The sequence below is a fragment of the Saccharomyces kudriavzevii genome (genome assembly GCF_947243775.1).
Source record: "Saccharomyces kudriavzevii IFO 1802 strain IFO1802 genome assembly, chromosome: 9".
In the NCBI taxonomy this organism is placed as follows: Eukaryota; Fungi; Ascomycota; class Saccharomycetes; order Saccharomycetales; family Saccharomycetaceae; genus Saccharomyces; species Saccharomyces kudriavzevii.
Window position 1 is genome coordinate 364,429 of NC_079280.1, and position 23,140 is coordinate 387,568.

The 23,140-nt window shown below is 43.2% G+C and overlaps 15 protein-coding genes and 1 non-coding gene across 16 annotated transcripts; 11 read left to right on the forward strand and 5 right to left on the reverse strand.

The window, feature by feature from the left end:
- Window positions 1–292: 292 nt before the first annotated feature.
- AIM21 (Aim21p) lies at window positions 293–2,347 on the forward strand (the record flags this gene model as incomplete). The annotated part of the gene is made up of 1 exon (XM_056228783.1): window positions 293–2,347. One exon carries the CDS (start codon window positions 293–295, stop codon window positions 2,345–2,347), a length of 2,055 nt encoding a protein of 684 aa, XP_056088470.1.
- A 280-nt stretch (window positions 2,348–2,627) lies between these two features.
- On the forward strand, window positions 2,628–3,893 carry DJP1 (Djp1p; the record flags this gene model as incomplete). The annotated part of the gene is made up of 1 exon (XM_056228784.1): window positions 2,628–3,893. The coding sequence occupies one exon, from the start codon at window positions 2,628–2,630 to the stop codon at window positions 3,891–3,893; it is 1,266 nt and encodes a 421-aa protein (XP_056088471.1).
- Window positions 3,894–4,230: 337 nt separating this feature from the next.
- On the forward strand, window positions 4,231–4,680 carry IST3 (U2 snRNP complex subunit IST3; the record flags this gene model as incomplete). Its single annotated transcript, XM_056228785.1, has 1 exon — window positions 4,231–4,680. One exon carries the CDS (start codon window positions 4,231–4,233, stop codon window positions 4,678–4,680), a length of 450 nt encoding a protein of 149 aa, XP_056088472.1.
- Window positions 4,681–4,808: 128 nt separating this feature from the next.
- On the reverse strand, window positions 4,809–9,128 carry PAN1 (actin cytoskeleton-regulatory complex protein PAN1; the record flags this gene model as incomplete). Its single annotated transcript, XM_056228786.1, has 1 exon — window positions 4,809–9,128. The coding sequence occupies one exon, from the start codon at window positions 9,126–9,128 to the stop codon at window positions 4,809–4,811; it is 4,320 nt and encodes a 1,439-aa protein (XP_056088473.1).
- Window positions 9,129–9,640: 512 nt separating this feature from the next.
- Skdi_9.trna9E lies at window positions 9,641–9,712 on the forward strand. Its single transcript has one exon. It is a non-coding gene; the product is annotated as a tRNA-Glu (tRNA).
- A 205-nt stretch (window positions 9,713–9,917) lies between these two features.
- On the forward strand, window positions 9,918–12,215 carry EGH1 (hydrolase; the record flags this gene model as incomplete). The annotated part of the gene is made up of 1 exon (XM_056228787.1): window positions 9,918–12,215. The coding sequence occupies one exon, from the start codon at window positions 9,918–9,920 to the stop codon at window positions 12,213–12,215; it is 2,298 nt and encodes a 765-aa protein (XP_056088474.1).
- A 95-nt stretch (window positions 12,216–12,310) lies between these two features.
- PRI1 (DNA primase subunit PRI1) lies at window positions 12,311–13,528 on the reverse strand (the record flags this gene model as incomplete). The annotated part of the gene is made up of 1 exon (XM_056228788.1): window positions 12,311–13,528. One exon carries the CDS (start codon window positions 13,526–13,528, stop codon window positions 12,311–12,313), a length of 1,218 nt encoding a protein of 405 aa, XP_056088475.1.
- Window positions 13,529–13,762: 234 nt separating this feature from the next.
- Window positions 13,763–14,098, forward strand: MSL1 (U2 snRNP complex subunit MSL1; the record flags this gene model as incomplete). Its single annotated transcript, XM_056228789.1, has 1 exon — window positions 13,763–14,098. One exon carries the CDS (start codon window positions 13,763–13,765, stop codon window positions 14,096–14,098), a length of 336 nt encoding a protein of 111 aa, XP_056088476.1.
- A 552-nt stretch (window positions 14,099–14,650) lies between these two features.
- Window positions 14,651–16,351, forward strand: DSN1 (MIND complex subunit DSN1; the record flags this gene model as incomplete). Its single annotated transcript, XM_056228790.1, has 1 exon — window positions 14,651–16,351. The coding sequence occupies one exon, from the start codon at window positions 14,651–14,653 to the stop codon at window positions 16,349–16,351; it is 1,701 nt and encodes a 566-aa protein (XP_056088477.1).
- Window positions 16,352–16,479: 128 nt separating this feature from the next.
- Window positions 16,480–17,460, reverse strand: STS1 (Sts1p; the record flags this gene model as incomplete). The annotated part of the gene is made up of 1 exon (XM_056228791.1): window positions 16,480–17,460. The coding sequence occupies one exon, from the start codon at window positions 17,458–17,460 to the stop codon at window positions 16,480–16,482; it is 981 nt and encodes a 326-aa protein (XP_056088478.1).
- A 239-nt stretch (window positions 17,461–17,699) lies between these two features.
- SQT1 (Sqt1p) lies at window positions 17,700–19,007 on the forward strand (the record flags this gene model as incomplete). The annotated part of the gene is made up of 1 exon (XM_056228793.1): window positions 17,700–19,007. The coding sequence occupies one exon, from the start codon at window positions 17,700–17,702 to the stop codon at window positions 19,005–19,007; it is 1,308 nt and encodes a 435-aa protein (XP_056088479.1).
- A 255-nt stretch (window positions 19,008–19,262) lies between these two features.
- GAT4 (Gat4p) lies at window positions 19,263–19,628 on the reverse strand (the record flags this gene model as incomplete). The annotated part of the gene is made up of 1 exon (XM_056228794.1): window positions 19,263–19,628. One exon carries the CDS (start codon window positions 19,626–19,628, stop codon window positions 19,263–19,265), a length of 366 nt encoding a protein of 121 aa, XP_056088480.1.
- Window positions 19,629–20,313: 685 nt separating this feature from the next.
- On the forward strand, window positions 20,314–21,060 carry VLD1 (Vld1p; the record flags this gene model as incomplete). The annotated part of the gene is made up of 1 exon (XM_056228795.1): window positions 20,314–21,060. One exon carries the CDS (start codon window positions 20,314–20,316, stop codon window positions 21,058–21,060), a length of 747 nt encoding a protein of 248 aa, XP_056088481.1.
- Window positions 21,061–21,206: 146 nt separating this feature from the next.
- On the forward strand, window positions 21,207–21,620 carry RPR2 (ribonuclease P protein subunit RPR2; the record flags this gene model as incomplete). Its single annotated transcript, XM_056228796.1, has 1 exon — window positions 21,207–21,620. The coding sequence occupies one exon, from the start codon at window positions 21,207–21,209 to the stop codon at window positions 21,618–21,620; it is 414 nt and encodes a 137-aa protein (XP_056088482.1).
- A 203-nt stretch (window positions 21,621–21,823) lies between these two features.
- SKDI09G1790 (uncharacterized protein) lies at window positions 21,824–22,489 on the forward strand (the record flags this gene model as incomplete). Its single annotated transcript, XM_056228797.1, has 1 exon — window positions 21,824–22,489. The coding sequence occupies one exon, from the start codon at window positions 21,824–21,826 to the stop codon at window positions 22,487–22,489; it is 666 nt and encodes a 221-aa protein (XP_056088483.1).
- Window positions 22,490–22,599: 110 nt separating this feature from the next.
- Window positions 22,600–23,106, reverse strand: MET28 (Met28p; the record flags this gene model as incomplete). Its single annotated transcript, XM_056228798.1, has 1 exon — window positions 22,600–23,106. One exon carries the CDS (start codon window positions 23,104–23,106, stop codon window positions 22,600–22,602), a length of 507 nt encoding a protein of 168 aa, XP_056088484.1.
- Between the last annotated feature and the right edge of the window lie 34 nt (window positions 23,107–23,140).

Sequence of the window (23,140 nt, forward strand, 5' to 3'; positions counted from 1 at the left end):
AGACTTTTAATGGGGAAAGGGTTTTTATCCCATTCGAAACGGCTTCACGGATTGGTGATAAATAATGCACTCTACGGAATAGAACCTTTTATATCCCACGACACATTCTCCTATCTTCACCCATTCTTTTCTACGGGATGCACAAAGAAATGGATGAGCCTTATTTTGCCAGTGCGCGAAACAGGGAAAAGGAGAAAGTTTGAACAATTTAATTAAAGATAATAATCTTAGTAAGGGACTGTCTTGAATGGTGATCCAGCGGTGGGTAAAATAAATTCTGACCGCCTGTACAATGTCATCAGAAAGCATCCCAAAAATACCAGAGAGACCCTCGAGGACGAAGACAGTTGAACTCTCTCCATCCCCTGGCACTGAGGCAGGAAATGCGAAGGCTAGCAGTGAGCCATCAACATTAGTGGAAAAGCCTACTGTACCAAGGCAGAGGCCCATGTTGAAAGCAAAGACCATGACTTCGTTTGAAAGTGGTGCAGCGTCTGTAGGTTTGCCCCAGGTACCGTTACAAAGGCCGATTAGACGTTCCACCACTGAAGAGCTGAATAACGTAATGGATAACACTAGCAAGGAATTGGAGGAGATTGAAAATTTGATCTCGAAGCACAGTGCGCGCAGTACATGTAAGAAAAAAATCTCCACTGCTAGTCGAGACGGCGAGGTTATTTCCATATCTCACAACGAACAGGGAACACCGTTAAGCATGAAGGAATCTTTTACTCCACATCCACTCTTGCCCGAAACAAACAGACATACGGAAGATGAGGACAATGATGAGACTTCCCTTTCTTCGAGCTTAGTAAACTTGTCTAATGATGAGATCTCGAAAGCTAGTGGCTCTGGAGTCTGCCCTGGAAAAGAAGGGGTGAATGCCGTACTAGACCATAAGGTAGAGGATAAAGGTATTCTTGAAAATGATACCACACCTGAGGGTATTATACAGCCAGTAGATGTAAACAAGAATGTAGAAGATGATAAAAGCTGCGCTCAGGCTTGGACCGAAAACGCTGATTCAGGTGTCAAGGCTGCAAAGATCACTAAGCTCGCTGAATCAAGTTTCGAGGAGCTGCAGAAGCATCAAGAGGAACAGGAAAAAAAAATATTCCAAAATCCTACGGAAGAAGAAAGCACCACGTCTTTAAACGACAAAGCGGGAATTGAGAATAGTGCGGAAGAAAATCCACAGCCAGCTATATCTTCTACTTCTATAGTGGCTGTCCCAGCGAATGGCATAAAGATTCCTTCAAAGTCAAAGAGCGAACAGGGAAATAATATTCCAATGGTCCCACAGAGTAGACCAAGAAGAAACCTTGAGGCAAGTGTAAAGAAAGAAGGATCACCGAACGTGGAAAATAAGCCTATATTAGAAGAGCAGGACCCAATCGAAGTTGATGCTGAAGAAAAACACAAAAGTCCAGTACTTCCTGTTGAGCGCCCAAAGAAACATGCGCCACCCCCAGTTCCCAAGAAGCCTTCTTCAAGGATCGCGGCCTTCCAGGAAATGTTACAAAAACGACAACAGCAAGATCTTCATAATAATGGAACTTCACCAGCTACCACCAATTCAGAGAACATGATGAAGAAGGCGACAGAATCCTCTACTGCAGCCAATACAACAAAGGCTGATTTCACAAACAAATTAAACGGGCTGTTTGCGCTACCTGGTTTGATAAGCCCAGGACAGCTTCCAGCTTCTTTGGGAAAGAAATTGTCTTTGCCCGATGCTGACTCTCCGGGGGAGAAAGAGGAGCAATCACAGACAAAAAATGTGTCCTTGAGCACTACTAGGAGGGCGAGGGGGCCTCGTGGACGTAAACTACCCTCTAAAGTCGCTGGTGTGGAAAAAATTGAAGAAGATAGTAATTCCAATGAAATAGAAATTTTTAACAATTGGAATGTGTACTCTTTCCCCTCTAAAGAGGTGGCGTTAGAACACATTACTTCTAATAAGCAGCCAACGATTCTTTCAAATGAGCACTCGGAAGATGCTCTGAGCGAGGAGGTAAGAGACATCCGAAAGGGTCAACTAAAACAGCCTTCAAATGAAACAAGCGACGCTGTTTCTACCATCGCGCTAGAAGAAAAGAGAGAGAACACTGCCAACGCCGAATCAGTACCTCTTTCTCCTACCGTAGGTAACAGCGAAACTGTAAGTGAAAAATCCTTGTCTCTGTCAGAGGCAATTGCCAATAGAGATCAAGATGATCTGACAGAGATTGAGGAACAGCGAATGGAGAACGAAATGGAGGCGGAACTAGGGAGACAACTCTCAGGTAGTTACGAAGACGTTGATTCCGCAGTAAATTCAGCGGAAGCCCCGTACTCTCCACGCTAGCACCTTCTATATAATATGTACGAAAACCCGGTATATATTTTCTTAGGAAGGAATATATGAATGAATGAGCAAACTAGAAGTGTTATACTAATAGCGCCGTATCGATTATTACTATTACATTAATTTTTTTTACCCGCACACCCTAAATTTTGTGCTAATTCGAAGTAAAGCACATTGGAAAAACTGGTAGATTCACAAGGTGAACAAATTGATTTTTGATTATACTACCAAGTTATTCTTGTGGTCGGAAGGGGGATTGTAAAGTGTTGTTCGAGAAAGGATGGTTGTTGATACTGAATATTATGATTTGTTAGGTGTATCTACCACTGCATCCGCCATTGAAATAAAAAAAGCTTACAGGAAGAAATCGATTCAAGAGCATCCAGATAAGAACCCCAATGATTTGAAGGCCACCGAAAGGTTTCAAGCCATATCCGAAGCTTATCAAGTTTTGGGTGACGACGAACTTCGTGCAAAATATGACAAATTTGGGAGGAAAGAAGCCATACCCCAGGGCGGGTTTGAAGATGCAGCCGAACAGTTTTCCGTCATCTTTGGTGGAGATGCCTTTGCTTCATATATCGGCGAACTGATGCTATTGAAGAATTTACAGAAGACTGAGGAATTAAATGCTGAAGACGAAGCTGAAAAAGAGAAGGAAAATGTGGAAACAAAGAAAGAGTCCACAACAAGCAAGACAGATGCGGCCACTAATGAAAGTGAGGACAAGGAGAACGCAACGAAAATCTCTAGCAACTTGACTATACACGACGGCAATAAAAATAATGAACAGATAGGGAGAGAGACAAAGAAAAAGAAGACAAAATTGGAGCAATTTGAGGAAGAGCAAGTAGTGGAAAGGCAAAAAAGGGTGAACCAATTAAGCAAAACGTTGATTGAAAGGTTATCGATATTAACAGAAAGTGTCTATGACGATGCCTGTAAAGATTCTTTCAAAAGGAAATTTGAGGAAGAGGCAAACCTTTTGAAAATGGAATCATTTGGCTTAGACATTTTGCATACAATAGGTGACGTTTACCACGAAAAAGCTGAGATCTTTCTTGCATCTCAAAACCTGTTTGGAATGGGTGGCATATTCCACTCCATGAAGGCAAAAGGTGGCGTCTTTATGGACACGTTGAGAACTGTATCAGCAGCCATAGATGCTCAGAGTACTATGAAGGAGCTTGAAAAGATGAAAGAAGCTAGTACAAATAATGATCCATTATTTGACAAGGACGGAAATGAGCAAATCAAGCCAACTACCGAGGAACTAGCACAACAAGAGCAACTGTTGATGGGAAAAGTATTATCAGCCGCTTGGCATGGTTCTAAATATGAAATAACATCCACTTTACGTGGCGTCTGTAATAAGGTATTAGAAGATGACTCTGTGGGTAAGAAAACACTTGTTAGAAGAGCTGAAGCAATGAAGCTACTGGGCGAAGTTTTCAAGAAAACTTTCAGGACGAAAGTTGAACAAGAAGAAGCACAAATCTTTGAAGAACTTGTTGCAGAGGCTACGAAAAAGAAAAAACATACGTGAAGATAATGTCCGTCTTTTGTATACTAGAACTCATTTTATTTATTTTCTACTCTCCGTATCCAACATAATATAATGTACGTAAGGTCATAGTAATGCTGATAATATCACTATTAAGAAGAACCAAAAACGATGAAGACATCGGTGGTGTTAATTATTCGGTACACAATTGCTATGCTTCCTGGAGATTTTTACTATCATTTTTATCCAATAGGCTTATATTTTTCTTTTCGGTTTGGAAAATTTGGGAGTATATACCTGAAAAAACTAATAATCACAATTTAAAAGCACATGGAGTTGTGCAACTAACTACAAGCAGATACCAGATACAAGTTCATCGATGAACAAAATCCAGGAAATTAACGATAGAGAATTACAAAGCGGAATTCTTAGCCCGCATCTTTCATGGCATAGTGAATATAGGGATAATGCCTACGTATACATCGGAAATTTAAACAAAGAGTTAACGGAAGGTGACATCCTAACAGTATTTTCCGAATACGGTGTGCCTGTGGATGTTATACTTAGCAGAGATGAGAATACAGGAGAGTCACAGGGGTTTGCCTATTTAAAGTATGAAGATCAACGGTCAACGATTCTGGCAGTCGATAATTTGAACGGGGTTAAAGTAGGTGGCAGACCCCTCAAAATCGATCATACTTTTTATAGACCAAAAAAGACTTTGCGAAAGTATCATGAGGCCGTAAGGGAAGAATTAGATCAAGACAAAGTCTTCAAAGACAATGCTGAAAAGTCCATTACACTGAATCAAAAAAACCAATCAGGATAGTGCATTTTATCCATCATATGTTTTATGTTCGTATAGACCATTCAATGTGTAAGAAACTTCGCAACAGTAATTCTACATTTTTCAGAAACTAGTATATATACGTACATATATATGAATCTTTTAACTGCTTATGGCAGGGGTGGAGGTGGAGGAATACCTGTGGATGGAATCGGTGGAATGCCTGCAGTTGGAATTGGCGGAATATCTTTTTCCTCATCATCTGAACCAACTGATTCGGGAATCGATAAAACATCATCATCATCAGATTCGTGTCCATATGCGCCTAAGTCATCTCCAAGACCATTTCTATTACCAATGTGAACGACATTGGGTTCAGAAATGGAGGCTTGTTCGGTTGGCAAGGATGGAGGAGGAGGCAAAACACTTCCAACTAGCGCCGGGGTGGAAGCGCTAGATATTTGCACAGCGCTAGGTAGCGGAGGGGCTAACGGAACTGGTGGTCCTTGAGATTCACTTACAGTGGGCAAAGGAGGAGCCAATGGGATAGGTGACCCTTGAACAACACCAGGTAAAGTTGGAGCTGCTGGAGTGAGACCACGGATTTCATTAGAGCCATTTGCTTGGAGGGATCCTGTTGCTGACGCAGAAGATCTCTGTGGAATAGGAGCAGCAGACGGAATGGGCGCAGCGGATCGAATAGTAGCAGGAGTGGGTATGGGAGCAGTTGCAACAGGAAAATCTTGTGTACGGTTGGATTGATTAGCACTTGCTTGTTTGACGTTATCGTTTACAGCTAGGCGGTTACTTGTCTCATCATCATCAGACCATCCATCATCCTCATCCTCATCCAAACCTCTTTGAATCCTTCTCTGCGTTTCTGCCGCATGAGAATCAAAGTTAGATGTGGAGCCAGCTGAAGTATCCTTAAAATATGGATTATGGCTTTTAGATGACGAAACCATAGTGTCCGTATTGACAGAGGTGGTAGCAGCGGCACTTACTGAGCCAGAGGCATTAACTGGACGTTGTTCAGAAGGTGTTGGTGGTGCAACTGGCGCAACTTGAGGAACGTTGGCAGGGCCACCTAAGTTGACTACTACAGTTTCTTCCCCGTCATCGCTCTCATTTTGAGCATCTTCAATTTGTTTACGTAAAGCTGCAAGTCTCTTTTCTTTCTCCGTTCTTTTCTTGAGCTTCAATTGTTTTAGTTGTTCTTGTAAACGTTTTTCCTCCTCATCTTCATCCTCACCGTCAGATTCTTGCTTCGAATTGTAAACATGCTGAGCAGGTTGAGCAGGTTGAGCAGGTTCTACATTTTCTTCTTCTTTGAATGGAGTTTCTTTAGGTTCAACGAAACTGGAAACACCTGAAGGCTGTTGTTGTTCTTGGGGATTTTCGCCCACGGTTGGTCTAGAACGCTGAGTTGCACTTCGTCTGTTCTTATCAAATTTAGCTAACTTCTCCTTCATCCTCTTTTTTGCCTGTTCTTTCAAGTACGCAGCTCTTTCCCCGGCAGTTTGAAATTGAGAAAAAGAAGGTGACGAAGCACGATCTTCTGCAGGTGTTGGAGTCGATGAAGGTATAAACGGAGACGGTTCGATCACCAATTTGTTGGTGTTTGACTTCAGATCATCCAGAAATTCACGAACAGCATCTTCTAAACCGATACCAAATTCCCATCTTTCAAACTCTTGATTGGAGATCATCTCCGATCCTGTCATTGTAGATTTTAAAGAGGCAGAAATGTCTGAAATAGATGATCGTATGTCCCTGATAATTTCTTGGTTCTTGCCATTTTCTTGCTGAATTCTCTTGATTTCAGCGTTTTGCTGTTCATCTTCCATGGAAAGTGAACCATCTGACCCTGAAGATTTCCCGGTGAGAGCAGACATCCTTGCTCTCAACAAAGCTCTACTTTTCGCCTTCTTTCTGTCATTTTCGGTTATCTCACCATTTGGACCAGACCCAATAATTGAAGAGGGATTCTTCTTTCTATACAACTGAATCTTTGCGTTGGTAATCTCGTTATCAATTGTAGAAATTTCATTGAATAAGTTTGGAAGTTTAGCAATGATAGCATCGAAGCGGTTTGTTAAACCAGATGGAATAGAGTCATCATAAAAGGTCTGAGGACTTTTGATATTTTTGATTTCACTTTCCAAAGCAACAATATTCTTCAAATTAACCTCTCTTGAGAATTCAGCATACTTAGGTCCAGCTGGCTGTTTACTCTCTGAAACAAATCTATTTTGAACGGAGGTACTGGACTGATTCTCTACTTTATCAGGTGAAGGAGAAGAGGGCTGCTCTTCATTCGTTGCAGAGTAAACCTTCCTACGATTTCTATAGTTTGGCAAAATATCGTCATCATCGTTATTTTTGTAACTCAAGGCATCAATTTTACCAAATGAAGCCTTTTCCTTTGTAGTGCTTGGTTCAGTCTTTAATTGATTTTTTAAATTATCCAAAAGTTTTGTGCTCGAAGGGATCAAACTGGGAGGGAGCACATTGGGAATAGGTTTTCCACTTAATTTGCCATAAACCAAATGCATACCCAGCGCAAATTCTTGTTTATTCAACTGACCAGTATTATTTATATCACAAAGATTCCAAATCTGCTCTAGGTCAGCACGGTTTAAACCAGATTTTCTAAAAATTTCAACTGCCGTGGGAGAATCTAATAAGCCTCTGTTTTGAGTGTCAAAAGTTTCAAAAATCTTATAGAACAAGGACTTCTCCTCCGTGGAAATTTTTTCTTGATTTGAGTTGTCAATTAAGTTATTACCAAAATTCGATTGTGTGTAAATTTCATTATTACCAAACCCAGTCTTTTGCGCAGTTAATGGCATAGTAGCGCTGAAGTTGGATGGTGGCAGAAAACCAGTTGGTTGAGGTTGCAAACCGGTTATCTGAGATTGTAGCCCCTGCTGATTGAAGGACAAATTGGGCATGCTTACATTATTGGTTTGCTGAGGCATAACAGAACCATATCCTCCCGTGTACTGAGATTGCAAAGCGCCGCCAGTCAGTTGCGGTCCCAAATTAACGCCAAAGGAAGTTTGTGGCATCATACCAGTTGTCTGAGGCTGCAAAGTGTTGCCAGTAATGCTAGGTTGCATAGACATAGGCATGGGTGCCCCTCCGGTAATTTGAGTAGTCAATCCTGGGGTACCAGTATTCATTGACATGTTAAAAGTAGTGGGGGCCATCATCCCCGTGGCTTGAGGATTCAACGCTGGGCCAACGCCACCACCGGTCATCTGGGATTGCAATGGAATACCAAAACTGGTTTGAGGCATGAAGCCTGTTGGTTGAGGTTGCAAATTTTGTACGCCTGAGGTAATGAATTCGTCAAAGGGAGTCTTTGGAGCATTGCTAGTGGAAGAATCCTGATTAGCAATACTCAAATTGATGGCGTCAATAAAACTTGAAACTTCGTTTTTCGTCTTGGAGTCCAATTCATAAGGGATAGAGTCACCTTGTAAGACATCGTTGATCAAATGCATGGCCAACGCGAATTCAGGAAATAGTAGCTCACCTGCCCTTGATGTATCACAGAGGGTCCATATTCTTGCCAATTGAGATGGTGCTAGGCCGGATCTCATCAAAATTTTCCTGCAGTTAGCCCCGGAAACAGTATTTGAACCGTTAGTTACAATCGATCTGAACAAAGTCTCGAACTTGGCCTGATCTTGTGCAGTGATAAACGACAATCTCATAGCGGGAATCTTAATGTCGTTGTTCAGACCATTATTGGCGAATGAATTGACAAATCCAGTTGCAGTGGGTTTCAATGGCTCTAACGGAGGTTGGTTCTGTTGTTGAACGTAAAATCCGGTTTGCTGCGGCTTCAAAGGCTGCAAAGGCTGAGCTTGTTGAGGCGCTTGCTGAGGCTGAGATTGATAATAGCCTGTGCTCTGAGCTTGGAGAGGTTGCTGAGGTTGATTAGAAGAAATCAAATTTGGCGTAGACGCATAATAACCCGTTCCTTGAGATTGCAAAGGTTGGACTGGAGGAGCATTTGCAGTATTGGCAGATTGATAGTAGCCTGTACCTTGGGGCTGCATGGACTGTAATTGAGGCTGTTGAGCTGGATTAGGTGGCGGAATGGAGCCTGTGGTGTTCATCATAGCACCGATGTTGGTACTAGGCATGTAACCTGTATGTTGCGGTTTCACCTGTTGTTGTTGCTGTTGAGGCTGTTGGCCAAAACCGCTGCTACCATACACATTACCGTTGTTACCGTTATTATTGTAACCCGTTTGCGACTGCTGTGACATATTAGCAAAAGAGTTACCAAAGTTTTGAGGCATTCCAGCAATGCCAGTTGTTTGCGGTTGGTTAAACCCCATTTGCTGCTGCGGTTGAGGCTGGCTCTGAGTTTGATTTGTGGGTTGACCTTGCTGCTGCTGCTGCTGCGGGTAGAACCCAGTCGGTTGCTGCTGCTGCTGGTAATTCATGCCCTGCTGCTGATACGGATTGTACATCGTTTCAGTTGTACAGGTTAACGGCTTCGTATGACTGATAGGTTTCGCTTGACTCTTGACTTCTCGACCCACATTTCTTCCATAGATCTTTTTTATATATCATTATAATGCTTTTTCTTCCAACTTCAGCTTTTGCCCCTAACAAGAAAAAATCGTCCTTGACGTGTCACGTGATCTGGCAATTTTAAACAACGAAACGATCGATAAGTCATATTGCATGTGTTCATTACTCGACAGTAAGAGGCCAATTGGTTGTTAAGGGCCACTGATAACTCAATGTGCCGAGAAATAGGGATATTGGTACCTCAAGAACCAGATTGGTTGATCAAAGTCGATACAGTTGACCACTTTCGACCACCTATTCCAATATAGACGTGAAAACTATCCAAAAAAGGGCACTTATTGAGTGCAGAGACTGTTGGAACAAGAAAATGAATGATAAGCCTGCTATAATGGAAAATAATTCAGTTGCTAGAGGATAGTAATTAGACAGAATTTTTCAACAATTACCATCCGATATAGTGTAACGGCTATCACATCACGCTTTCACCGTGGAGACCGGGGTTCGACTCCCCGTATCGGAGTTTCTTTTTCCCATTTTTGGTCGAAAAAATGGCCTTCGTTTAAGGGTTTTTTTCATGTTTCTGATTAACCATATAGTAATATAGCAGTAACAGTATAAAATTCGCAGTATAATCTTACTTAAAGTAATTTTCTTGATCTTTCGCATCTTTCTTTATCTCTTTTTTCTTTCATGTCTAGATCTTGACTGCATTAAGAACCGATCGTATGCCTGCCAAGATACATATTTCAGCAAACGGTGAGTTTTGCGATAAAGATGGTAATGTGATCCAATTGCGAGGCGTCAACTTGGATCCCTCGGTTAAGATTCCTGCCAAACCATTCTTATCGACCCATGCTCCCATAGCGGATGGCGCTTTTTTCGAGGATGCTGATAAGGTCAGCTTCATCAATCACCCCTTAGTCCTCGAGGATATCGAAGAGCATATCATTAGATTGAAGTCATTAGGCTACAATACCATCCGTTTACCCTTTACTTGGGAGTCGCTCGAACATGCCGGCCCGGGACAGTACGATTTTGCCTATATGGACTATATTGTCGAAGTATTAACCAGAATAAACGGCGTTCAGCATGGAATGTACGTTTATTTGGATCCTCATCAGGACGTTTGGTCTAGATTTAGCGGCGGATCCGGAGCACCGCTATGGACTCTATACTGTGCAGGTTTCCAGCCGGCGAACTTCCTAGCCACTGACGCTGCCATCCTACATAACTATTATATTGATCCAAAAACAGGCAGAGAAATCGGCAAAGACGAGGAGGCGTACCTTAAGATGGTTTGGCCTACCAATTATTTCAAATTGGCATGCCAAACAATGTTTACGCTATTCTTTGGTGGTAAACAATATGCTCCGAAATGCACAATTAATGGAGAGAATATTCAAGATTATTTGCAAGGAAAGTTTAATAATGCCATCATGACATTGTACGCAAGAATAAAAGACAAGGCTCCCGAGTTATTCGACAACAACTGCATTATCGGATTAGAGTCCGTAAACGAACCAAACTGTGGTTACATTGGTGAGACAGATCTTGATGTCATTCCGAAAGAGAGAGATTTGAAGTTGGGTAGAACTCCGACAGCATTTCAAAGTTTCATGCTGGGCGAAGGCATCGAAAGTACCGTAGACCAATATAAGAGAACATTTTTTGGGTTTTCTAAGGGGAAGCCGTGCACAATTAACCCTGGAGGCAAAAAAGCTTGGCTGAGTGCACAAGAGAGAGATGCGATAGATGCAAAATACAATTGGGAAAGAAATCCTGAATGGAAACCAGACACTTGTATTTGGAAACTGCATGGCGTTTGGGAAATTCATGAAAGCGGAGGCCCCGTTTTACTTAAATCAGATTATTTTAGCCAAGCCGATGAAGCTGTTTTTATAAATAATCATTTTGTGGAGTATTACACTGGAATATACAACAAGTTTAGGGCTTTTGATAAAGAATCATTCATTATCATACAACCACCAGTAATGAAGCCACCACCCAATTTACAAAATTTTCCGATTTTAGATGATAAAACAATATGTGCATGTCATTTTTATGATGGAATGACACTAATGTACAAAACATGGAATAAGCGGATCGGCATAGACACGTATGGTCTGGTAAACAAAAAGTATTCAAATCCTGCCTTTGCAGTGGTCCTTGGTGAAAATAGTATACGAAAATGCATTAGGAAACAATTGTCAGAAATGCAAAAAGACGCCAAATCTATGCTTGGCAAGAATGTGCCTGTATTTTTCACCGAGATCGGTATACCATTTGATATGGATGACAAGAAGGCGTACACCACGAACGACTACTCTTCTCAGACCGCTGCGTTGGATGCTCTTGGGTTTGCATTGGAGGGAAGCAATCTTTCATACACTTTATGGTGCTATTGCAGTATTAATTCGCATGCATGGGGTGACAATTGGAATAATGAAGATTTTTCGATCTGGTCCCCGGATGACAAACCACTGTACCGTGAAACTCGATCAAAAACACTAACACGAGAGCCATCCCCAGCCTCTACGGCAACTTCGGTATCCACTTCCAAATCAAAATCGAGCTCTTCTTCGCAACCGCCAAGTTTTATAAAGCCAGATGATGATTTGGACTTGGATAGTGCATCATGCACTTTAAAGACAGACTTGTCGGGGTTTAGGGCTCTTGATGCAATAATGAGACCATTTCCGATGAAAATACATGGAACATTCGAATTTGCTGAATTTAATCTAAGTAATAAGTCCTATACTTTGAAATTAATTGGTAGAACGACACCCGAAACGACCACAGTTCCCACATGCATTTTCTTACCACGCCACCATTTTGCACCTAACCATTTATCGATCCGTTCATCATCGGGTCGTTACGCTTACAATACAAACTACCAAGTACTCGAATGGTTTCACGAACCAGGTCATCAATATATTGAAATATGTGCAAAGTCAAAATCAAGGTGTAGTACCCCTGTAAGTGATGATTCGAGCGACCTGTCAGCGGAATGCATCATCAGCTAAACGGAAAAACCAAGGGGGCTATAGTAATTATATTGATAAAAGTAAATATATATATATGAATATACCTCTTTTTAATGTTACAGAGGGAATTTCCACTAGAAATCTAGAACAGCCGGCTCATCATCTTCGTCACGTTCTCGTTTGATCGAACCCAGTTCATTTTTCAAGAGAGAAGTCACGTACGCCTGAAACTGATCGATGAAAGGCTGCAAAGACGTTAATGAAACGTCATTGTTTTTTTCCATTTCTGTTTGCAAATCAATCAGTTTTGGTGCCTTTTCAGGAGTGAATGATTCATCAATGGGCACACAAACGTTCCCAGTGGCAGGATGAATACAGAATGGAGCCTTCAGCAAATGGATTGTTTGCTTTGTAACTTCCACGTCCAGTTTAGGATACAGAGTCATTAATACTAGATCTTCCTTACATTCACGTAACCTACCTATATGAGGGCCTTTGAAAAGCGATGTGGCCACCCGATCTATATCATTCCATTTTTCCTTGCTTGATCTTCCAGGGTTGTCTAACCAATGCTTTCTCAATGAGTCGATCAGTTGCTTATCGTATAATGCCGGCAGTAAAGTATCGATCGCATGTTGGTCATCTTCCCAAGGGTTTTGTTCTTCGAGCATAATGCTGATAAAAAAGGGTTTTAGCTGCTCTAAAGAACGAGCCAGATGAGGATGATAAGGTCTTTTCAAGGCCAATCTCTTATCTGTGTTTCTATCTCTAACTACGTTAACATAATCCAAAACATTTCTTCGTTGTATATCCGTCAAAGCTCGAGCCCGTTTGTCACTTACCCAACAATGGGCACCACGTCTACCTGAAAAGACCCAAATAAGATCTTTGTAACCAAGATCTTCCGTCAGAGCCGTGTTCATAATTTTCATTGCCAAAGATATAAACTTCCAGCACTTAAAGCAAACCTGGGCCCCGGAACAGCATGTTCTGAAGGAATCATAATCATCCATATCAATATCAAACACCAACTCCTTCTCCAACGCTTTCAATTCGCTTTTCAGAAGAGTGTCACGCTCCCTTGGCGGTTTGTTATAGATGGCCCCTATTTCAAATCTGTCTGGGTTACTTCTCTCTATCTGTGCCTTGAATTCTTGTACAGAATTGAAAGAATTATATCTCTTGTAGGCACCTGATCTGAAGGCCATGGCGAACTCCCTGTTGATCATATCCCTAGAAGGCTTGGGCGAGTGGTTCAACCAGTTAAAAACGTGCTTGAACGGATAGAGTGACTTATAATAATACTCCATATCCGAGGTGCTTGGCCCACTGACCTTCACTGAATCGGCCATGGTGTGTTTATAAAGTAATATTTTGATTGCTGCAGCTCACTTTTTTCTGCTCTTCTGGCATGCTTTTATCTTTTGATCCACGTATTTCAGGCTTATTTTTCATCTTCTTTTTGGCGTTGTGAAACTTTTCAACCTGGAGAGAAATAGTAGATGTAAAGGGAAAACACATCAAACGCAGGGCACATAGGCAACTGTTTCGAGGACTGACACATTGTTTGCGCGTGAAACACAGTAATGGTTGAACCAGCTAGAAAAAAGCAGAAGATCGATCGTGATGCTCATCGCATAGCGGCTGGGCCAGTGGTGGAGGCCAAGAACACGCTTTATGTAAGTCAGCTGAACGAAAAGATTAATGTGCAACGACTGCGAGTAAATCTGTTTCTGCTGTTTGCTACGTTTGGAGAGGTGTTGAAGGTGAGCATGAATTTCAAGAAACAACGGGGTCAAGCCTTTGTCACCATGAGGACCATCGACCAAGCCAGTTTGGCCCAAATTTCATTGAATGGTGAGTTATTTTTTGATAAGACTTTGAAAGTAGAGTTCAGTAAGAATGAAACGAAAACACTATGACTGGCTTGAGGCCCTATCATATTCATCGGCAGTACATATGTTTCGAAAAGAGGCCCCATAGAACTATATTCACATCGGGCAATCGGGCAAATGATATGCGACCAGAGGACCAGGTATCTTAGAGAACAGTAACCAGTGCTCAATGAACATTACAGGAGGCGCAGGTGTGTGATCGACGGTAACCGAGTGGCAGAAACAGCTTCCTGGTAAGGTCCTCCCGGTAAAAAAAAACCTCCGAAAATGCTCCGCATGATCCGCAGGCTATCCATAGGGGTCATTGAAATCGCCAAAACGTGTTCTTTGCATCCGTTGGAAATCTTAATTGACTTTATAAAACAGCATAGTATAGCATAATTGTAGTATTATTCAACGTTTGTATGCCACCTCGTCTGAAACGATATACGCTATTAGCGAAGGCAAAAATTCATAAATAATAAACAAACTAAAATAAACATCGAGAATCACAACTTAATAGAAGCACAAAACATCTGTCAAAGCTGTGATATAGCACCAATTTTGTTGTAAGCGCAATACTCAACACTTGAATAGGGGATGAGTCTGGAACCCACTCAGACGGTCTCTGGTACGCCGCCGATTTTGCCTCAAAGAACGCACAAACACGTATACCCATTGCGGATGGAGACTATCCCAATCTCAGAATCTGATTCTAAAACCACATTTCAAACCAATGAGCCCACCCAAGAGGATGAGGAGGAGGCCGAGTATTTCGACGGTAAACAATCTGTATCGAACCTGAGTCCCGATTTGAAATTCAAAAGACACAAGAATAAACACATTCAGGGATTCCCCACTCTGGGCGAAAGACTGGATAACTTGCAAGACATCAAGAAGGCTAAAAGAGTGGAAAACTTCAATTCGTCCGCGCCATTGGGTGATGACAACCGCATTAGAGATGGCAATGTGAATGCCAATTTAAACACAACCGCGATGCCCGCTCCTTACATGCCTTATTATTATTACTACCACCCCATGAATGCTCCCACTCCTGCAATGATGCCATATCCCGGATCGCCAATGCATTCCATGATGCCCAACTCTTCATTGCAGCCCTTCTATTCCCAGACAACTGCTGCTGGTGGTCCCGATATGACTACTCCTCAAAATTTGTCTTCGTCGCAACAATTGCTGCCTGCACCGCAGCTGTTTCCCTACGGATCGTTCCATCATCAACAACAGCAACCACACTACATTCAACGAACAAGAGAAAGGAAGAAATCGATTGGAACTCAAAGGGGTAGAAGATTATCCATGTTAGCGTCTCAAGGCAATGGCGGAAGCACTATCATATCTCCGCATAAGGATATTCCCGAGGAAGATTTCTACACAGTAGTTGGGAATGTGTCTTCTTTTGGTAAAAATCTGCAGATACGACAGCTTTTCAATTGGTGTTTGATCAGATCTTTACACAAATTAGAGTCCAGGGCCAAAAGCCGAGAGGAGGAAGCAGAACTGGAGCGTCAGACCAAAAAATCCAAGCTGGAATCAACAAAGACTGAAACCGATTACGTGGATCCTAAACGTCTAGCTATGGTAATAATAAAAGAATTTGTCGATGATCTGAAAAGAGATCATATCGCCATAGATTGGGAAGATGAGGAAAAATATGAAGACGAAGACGAGGAGAAAGCCCTAGATGATACTGAAAACTACGATGACACTGAACTGCGACAGTTGTTTCAAGAAAATGACGATGACGATGATGACGACGATGAGATGGACTACTCAGAGATACAAAGATCTAGGCGTAAATTCAATGAAAGGAGAAAGACAGTGTCCAATGAACCAAAGAAACTACTCCCTAATGGTAAGAACGTGGAGAATACCAAGAACTTAAGTCTTTTATTGAGCAAGGTGAACGCAATAAAAAATGAAGTAAAGGAATGGGCGACCACTCTAGATACCTCAAGACCAGACCTCGAATGGCAAGAATTAGCGTCATTGTCATCCCAACCGCACGACCTGGAGTCGGATACGGAAGAGGCAAACGTTGCCTTTAAAGATATCGAGACAAAGTTGGAAACAAAAGTCGACGAGTTAAGGTACCAATCGCATATATTAAACTCACATTCATTGGCCTTGGGCGAAATAACGAACTCCAAGTTGGATAAATTGAACACGGAAACGATGAGAAAAATCTCCAACGAAACGGACGATGAACATTCACAAGCTATTAACTCTCAACAATTATTGAAGGGATTGAGTGTATCTTTCAGTAAAAAACTGGATGTATGAAGTGAGGCGGGGAAGAGAAAAGATCGGATATTTTTTGCATATGTAACATTACACAATCACACATTTATATAAACATTTATATATACACATACTAATGTATTTGGAAAAGCAAATGAATCACTGTATCCTTAGTTGAAGGCTGAGTCGTTAGCGCTACCACTATTGTTATTATTTTCATTTGTTGTCATGGTATCGTGGTGGTAAATGATCGTTTCTTGGAATGGCGATGATGAGGATGATGATGTTGATGATGCTGCTGCTGCTGCTGCTGAAGAAGCGCTCATGTCCAACGATTTGAACAGTTGAAGAGGGCGTTCCAACAATCCGTTTGATTGTTCATTGTATATTTGTAGTCTTGTCATATGAGTCTTCCATACAGAACTATTATCTGCCAACAAGATTATCCTGTCTCGGGCAATATGTTCAATGAGAGTACACCACACATGGGATAGTTGTTCAACACATTTATCGTAGAAGTAATTGTTACTGGCTAATTCAAACCTGGGCGATTTGACAACTAATTCCGTGCAAATGTCCAAAAATTTCAAGGATGTATGCAAATTTTCCAGGCGTGGTGGGATATTATCAAGTATGAAATCTACTAGGCAATTCAGAAATTCTAAAATTTGAGGTTTCATCCTCACAAATGCATAGTCATCCAACTTATTACTCTCGTAAGACCTATTGTAAGGTATGCTTTGGTAAACGGCTTCGGACTTCTGTTTCAAAACGTCAAGGCACTTTTGTATACTGAAGTCCAGTCCAGTAACCCTCGTATGCACACTTTGCTGTATTTCCGGATGCTTTGTCATCAAGTCCACCAACAACTGCTGTAATTGGTCCTTGTTCATTAATTCCATGCCTCGTTGCAAGGGCAAGGGCTGGCCTCTGATCAGCGAGCTCGGGTGAGACCTCCTCTTAGAGACACCACCATACTTCATCAAATTCTTGTTGCGGGAAGGGTCCATCTCCTGCTGTTCCTCGTTGTTATACCGTCTTTTTTGTTTCACTCCAGAATTTGCCACCGCTACGTTGCCTGTGCTCTGTGAGCTTGCTGTGCTCTGAGATGCCTTACTGCTGGGCTTAAACCCCCATTCAAACCCCATCATGATGCTATATTGTCCTGTATTGGTTTATCTTGACCGTTGCCTTCGAACACTTCAGGTGAGAGTGGTCTATTGAAAGTGCTTTTAAATAGAAATTTCCCACTTGTCGCGCCATCACCCGCCCGCGTTTCTTTTTTCCGGCAAATTTTTCACCATTAATAACTAGAAAATACCAATTCGATGGGCATTAGATGCGTCTTATGGGGACCAAAAGAGCATCACATAGCGACATCTTGACCACGATGGAACCCGAAGAAGAGTTTATCACCACAGAAGAAGTTGACCAGGAGATTGTGCCAACTATGGACGCCCAGCAGGACGTTCCCATAGATATTGGAGAGGAGAATGATGATGATGATGATGATGATGATGCGATGGCAGAGGATGATGAGGAGACTCTGGAGGTCGACATGTCGAACAACTCATACACATACTTTGACAAGCACACGGATTCCGTGTTTGCCATTGGCCATCATCCCAGCCTGCCGCTGGTATGCACTGGTGGGGGTGATAATTTGGCACATCTTTGGACATCGCATTCCCAACCACCAAAGTTTGCCGGCACATTGACCGGCTACGGTGAGTCGGTGATCTCGTGTTTATTCACTTGCGAGGGCAACTTCTTGATCACTGCCGATATGTCAGGGAAAGTTCTTGTACACATGAGCCAGAAAGGCGGAGCCCAATGGAAATTGGTGTCACAGATGCAAGAGGTTGAAGAAATCGTTTGGCTGAAGGTCCACCCCACTATAGCCAGAACCTTTGCATTTGGTGCTACAGACGGGTCTGTTTGGTGCTACCAGGTTAACGAACAAGATGGTTCTTTAGAACAGTTGATGTCTGGTTTTGTACACCAGCAAGATTGCTCTATGGGTGAGTTCATTAATATCGATAAGGGTGAAAACACCCTAGAGTTGGTCACCTGTTCTTTGGATAGCACTATTGTGGCATGGAATTGTTTCACTGGCCAACAATTATTCAAAATCACACAGACAGAGATCAAAGGGCTAGAAGCTCCATGGATTTCCTTATCGTTGGCTCCCACGACCTTGACCAAGGGTAACTCAGGTGTCGTAGCATGTGGATCCAACAACGGTCTTTTGGCAGTGATCAACTGCAATAGTGGTGGTGCCATTCTACAATTATCCACAGTGATGGAACTTAAACCAGAACAAGACGAATTGGATGCCTCTATCGAATCCATTGCATGGTCGTCGAAGTTCTCTTTAATGGCTATTGGTCTTGTGTGTGGTGAAGTTCTTTTATATGACACAAGTTCATGGAGAGTAAGACACAAATTTGTTCTAGAGGATTCTGTTACAAAACTAATGTTCGATAACGATGATTTGTTTGTATCGTGTATCAACGGTAGGGTCTACCAGTTTAATGCAAGAACCGGGCAAGAAAAGTATGCCTGTGTGGGCCATAACATGGGGGTTCTTGATTTCATATTATTGCATCCTGCTGCCAGTGCCGGTGCTGAACAAAATAGGAAAGTAATAACCGCAGGTGATGAAGGTGTATCATTGGTATTTGAAGTTCCAAACTGATAGATAACCGTGTATAAATAAATAACAGAAAAAAATGCAATAACATAAAGATAAAAAGCTTTACATACCGAAGGGAAGAAAATTATACATTCGAACCGGGAGCGGAAAAAAAGAAAAGAAGAACATTACTATCGTTATTGTTATTGTTATTATTATAATTAATATTACTATTATTTTTTTTTTTCATTTTATTACATATCAAGTGTTACATTGTCTCTTTGCCTCGTTGCCTTGCAAACTGAAAAGGACGATAAGTCAAAACCTGACCGTTCCAGTTAATTCTTTGGGGATCCTCCTCTTGGTACCAGTACCCTTAATCTGCTCCATGTATCTCTTTGCCGCTGCTCTACCGAACCGTAAAACTAGCTTTCTGAAGAACAACCCACACGCATTACACAAGCAAGCGGCGCCATTAGGACCCTCTCTCCACTGTAAAGATGTCTTGATTTCTCCACACTGTCCACATGTCCTGGTAATGCCCGTCCTAGGGCGCGTTTGGTGAGAATTCACATCAAAGGGGAAGGAGATCCGTGCCGTTGATCCATTATTCAACAGCAATTGAATAGGGATTTTTTTGAATGCTGTTCCATTTGAAATCACAGTGGGAAGCTTGGTGGACATAGCGACCCGATAATAATTCATTTCCAGCTAGCAACAAAGAGTTCCGGCTGCTTAAATGGCGCAAATGCACACTTTTTTATGTGGTTCCATTTGCTCGCACGCGAAGACAGAAGTGGCACTATGCAAAATTCACGATTAAACTCGATGGGCTTTAATGGCACAAAAACCCTGACGCATGGCGGTGGTGCGGCGGCAATTGCCGCATTCGGGAAAAAAGGGTCCAATGCCAAGAAATACGCAAGAGTTCCCCTTTTCTTCTCACTTCTCAACAGCGGGGGAAGGAAGAGGCACTTTGAACGTGGCAGCACGTTAGCAAAAAGAACAACAAGAGGAAGGAATTTCACGTTTGAGAGGCTTGTGCGTCCAAATATCATGCATAAACATATCAATTATGAAACTGAGGTGAGAGGGAGGTCGAGGACCGCAGGCTAAGTGTTACTGGGGACTTCACTAGCAATAGAAGCATAATACTCTGATACTGGTTTCGAAGCACTCGACGATTTGTGCCCTGGAGATAGTAGGAAGGAAAATTTTCGACAGAAAGAGGAAATGGAGAAGAAATCCGGGTAACACCGCTTCTTTATATCGCTTTTTCCCCTACTAAAAGAAAGCGAAGGGGCGCCTAATAGATGAAGGCTCAGAGGACAAGCTAACGAAAGGCATCAGAACAAGACGTCAGAAGATAATGTTGCGTCTGGAGGGTGAGAATGCGCGGCAAAGATCGGTCGTTGCTAACCTGCAGAAGCTCGTTTATTGCTGCCTATATTTGAGATTTATCAAGGACGGATCATTATTTTTGATCCTCATGGGGTGGATAATTTCATCGCTGTGCGAGTTCGTCCAGGAATTGACACTGAGGTACTTGAAGAAGAACTACTTGGGGGTGGACAGTGGCCCCGACCAGGGAGATGACGAGAGCCTTTCCATCAGAGGGCTAGAGACGCCCATTGTAAGAATGATAATAAACAAGGCTATACGATACTATCAAGGCTTGATACTTCTGGAAACGGCGTATTGCATAGTGTACCACATCAGGCTGGACGTAGCGAGAGACATATGTCCCAAGCCGTACGGATTTGTAGTGATGCTTTTGATAAGGGAGTTCACGTGTCCCGCGCCCGCTGGGTTGCCCGGCAAGCTGCTTCTGGTCCTGCTTGACCTGGTGGTACTTTTCAGCCAGGTCATAGTAATGAACGCCTCATTGAGTGCGCGCTTCCAGAACGTACGGCTCATCGTTAAGGAGCTGGATGCGGACGAAGAAGGGGCCCTTAATATTCTCAAGTTCAATACGTGGCACATGGACGCAAGCGGCCCGGAGCTCATAGTCCACAGGAACCACGATGACTCCCTTCCGCAACATGTAGATGTAGATGAAGATGACGCTACTGAGTTTACGCCTTTACTGGGCAACGCCGAAGAAGACCAAGAGTAGAGAACTAAGAAAAAAAAAAGAAAGAAAAAAAAAAAAAAAGAGAGAAAAAGAACGGAAAAAAAAAACTGAAGGGTAGAAAACAAGGCATCATTAGTGTGGTTATCATATTTTTCTTTCCATCTGCCGGCATGAAGGACAAGGAAAACATGGCCAAGAAAGCGCAAGGAGGAAAGAAGAAGCCCGAAATCGATGAGAGCGGCACTCTGCTCGTGCCGCCGCCAAGGACGGTTGCCAATCAGGACCACTTCCATAGATTAAACTACCTCTACCAGATATCCGCGTTCCAGACTGGGGCAAGGAACACGCCTTTGGCGCGCAGTTATGTCAAATCCATGGACCTAATCAGCAAAAAGACAAAGACTTCCCTGCTTCCCACGATAAAGAGAACCATATGCAAGAAATGCCATCGGCTGTTATGGACCCCGAAGCGCCTGGAGATCACTGGCGACGGAGCGCTCGCGGTAATGTGTGGGTGCGGCGCCGTGAAACGCTACAATATCGCGGCAGACCCTAACTACAAGACCTTCTCGGAGCGGGAAGGTAATCTTCTCAACCCTTAAGGGCTTGCCCCAACGCCCCCAAAAAAAATAAATAAATAAACAAAATAATCCGGAGTTTCAGATTCGCATAAGAGCCGTCGGTCGCCTCTGCGAAATCCACCATAAAAAGCGCCAAAAAAAACCCACTAGAGAACCGTTCCAGCACACGGTTTCCATATTGGCATGACAACGGGAAAAAAATCCCGCAAGGAGGAGTGGTTGGTATGATGGACGGCACGAGATGTTCGCTAAATGCCGCCGCTTGGGCCCTTGAAGAACCGGGCCCAAGCGCTACGGATGGCCTACTGCCCTCGCTGCCAGGTCCGCATGACGATGGCGGCCCGGCGGCTCTTTGTGGGTACACGACGACGCTATCGCGGGACGGCGCGGGCGCCGTCCGCGCTCCCTCACTGTTGGAAGACGCCTCAAGCGACGTCGACGATACCGATACCATGTCGAACCTATCCAAGGCCCTCGAGATGTCATCGTCGTCGTGCTCCAGCCCACGCACCAGGAACCGGCCCCACCGCGATTCCGTCAGCACAATATCCACTATCTTCCAGCAGCGGAAACAGGAAGGCCCGAGCTTACTTGCCAAGGTCTCGAGTATCTTCTTCCGGAGAAACAGCTCGCCCGGCGGCAAGCGCAGCACACAGGCGACACCGCCCGCGGGCCGCCCGGATTCCGAGACTTCGGCGGTTAAATCCATTGCCGCCCAGTCACTGCGCCGCCAGCAAGAGCTCGAGGATGCCAGGTACGCTCGAGTCATTGCAGACTTTCGCACCGTAGGATGGTGTTCCCCCAGCGAGATCAAGTCTGTGGAATATGAACGGTCTTTGATCAGTGCGCAGTGGGACGAAAAGATCTCGCTTCTGTCTCGCGCGCAGTAGTACTATGAAAATAATATATGCGTGTGTATATGTATATATATATATATATATATATATATATATATGCTAGGTGGAAAAACAACAGAAAATATCATATCATGTCATACACGCTACTTGCCCATGTTTCGTCTCTTGATGTCGTTCAGCAGCTGCAAGGACTTGATCTCGTTGATGTCGTTGAGCTTTGCCTTCCAAAACTCGTTCTCCTTGTTCAACTGCTCTATGCGATCGCGCAGCTTGTTGATCTGCAAGTTCAGGTTCTGCAGCTTGTTCAGGTTCTCGAAATTCTTCTGTTTCTTGCGAACACGGAACCGCTGCGACGCCTCCGTGTTCTTTCTTCTTCGCTCCTGCTTCATCTTATCCAGTTCGTTCGAAGTGCCCAGGGGCGCCGCCTCCCTCCTTTCCTTCGCCACAACTGCCGCCGTTGCCACGGGCTTCCCCCTTCTCGGCTCGCGCTGCTTCTTGAACTGCGAAACGTCCTGGCCGTTATTTATCATGCTGATGAGCTCTTCGGCGTTGCTACTGCTAACCAGCAGCAATGATAGCAAACGCGAGCCCAGCTCCGAGTCACTCGATATCAGGTTCTGTAAGTGTTCGGAAAGGTTGTTCACGTTCATACTCTTGTCTGCCTCCGCTGCGGGTACTTTTTTA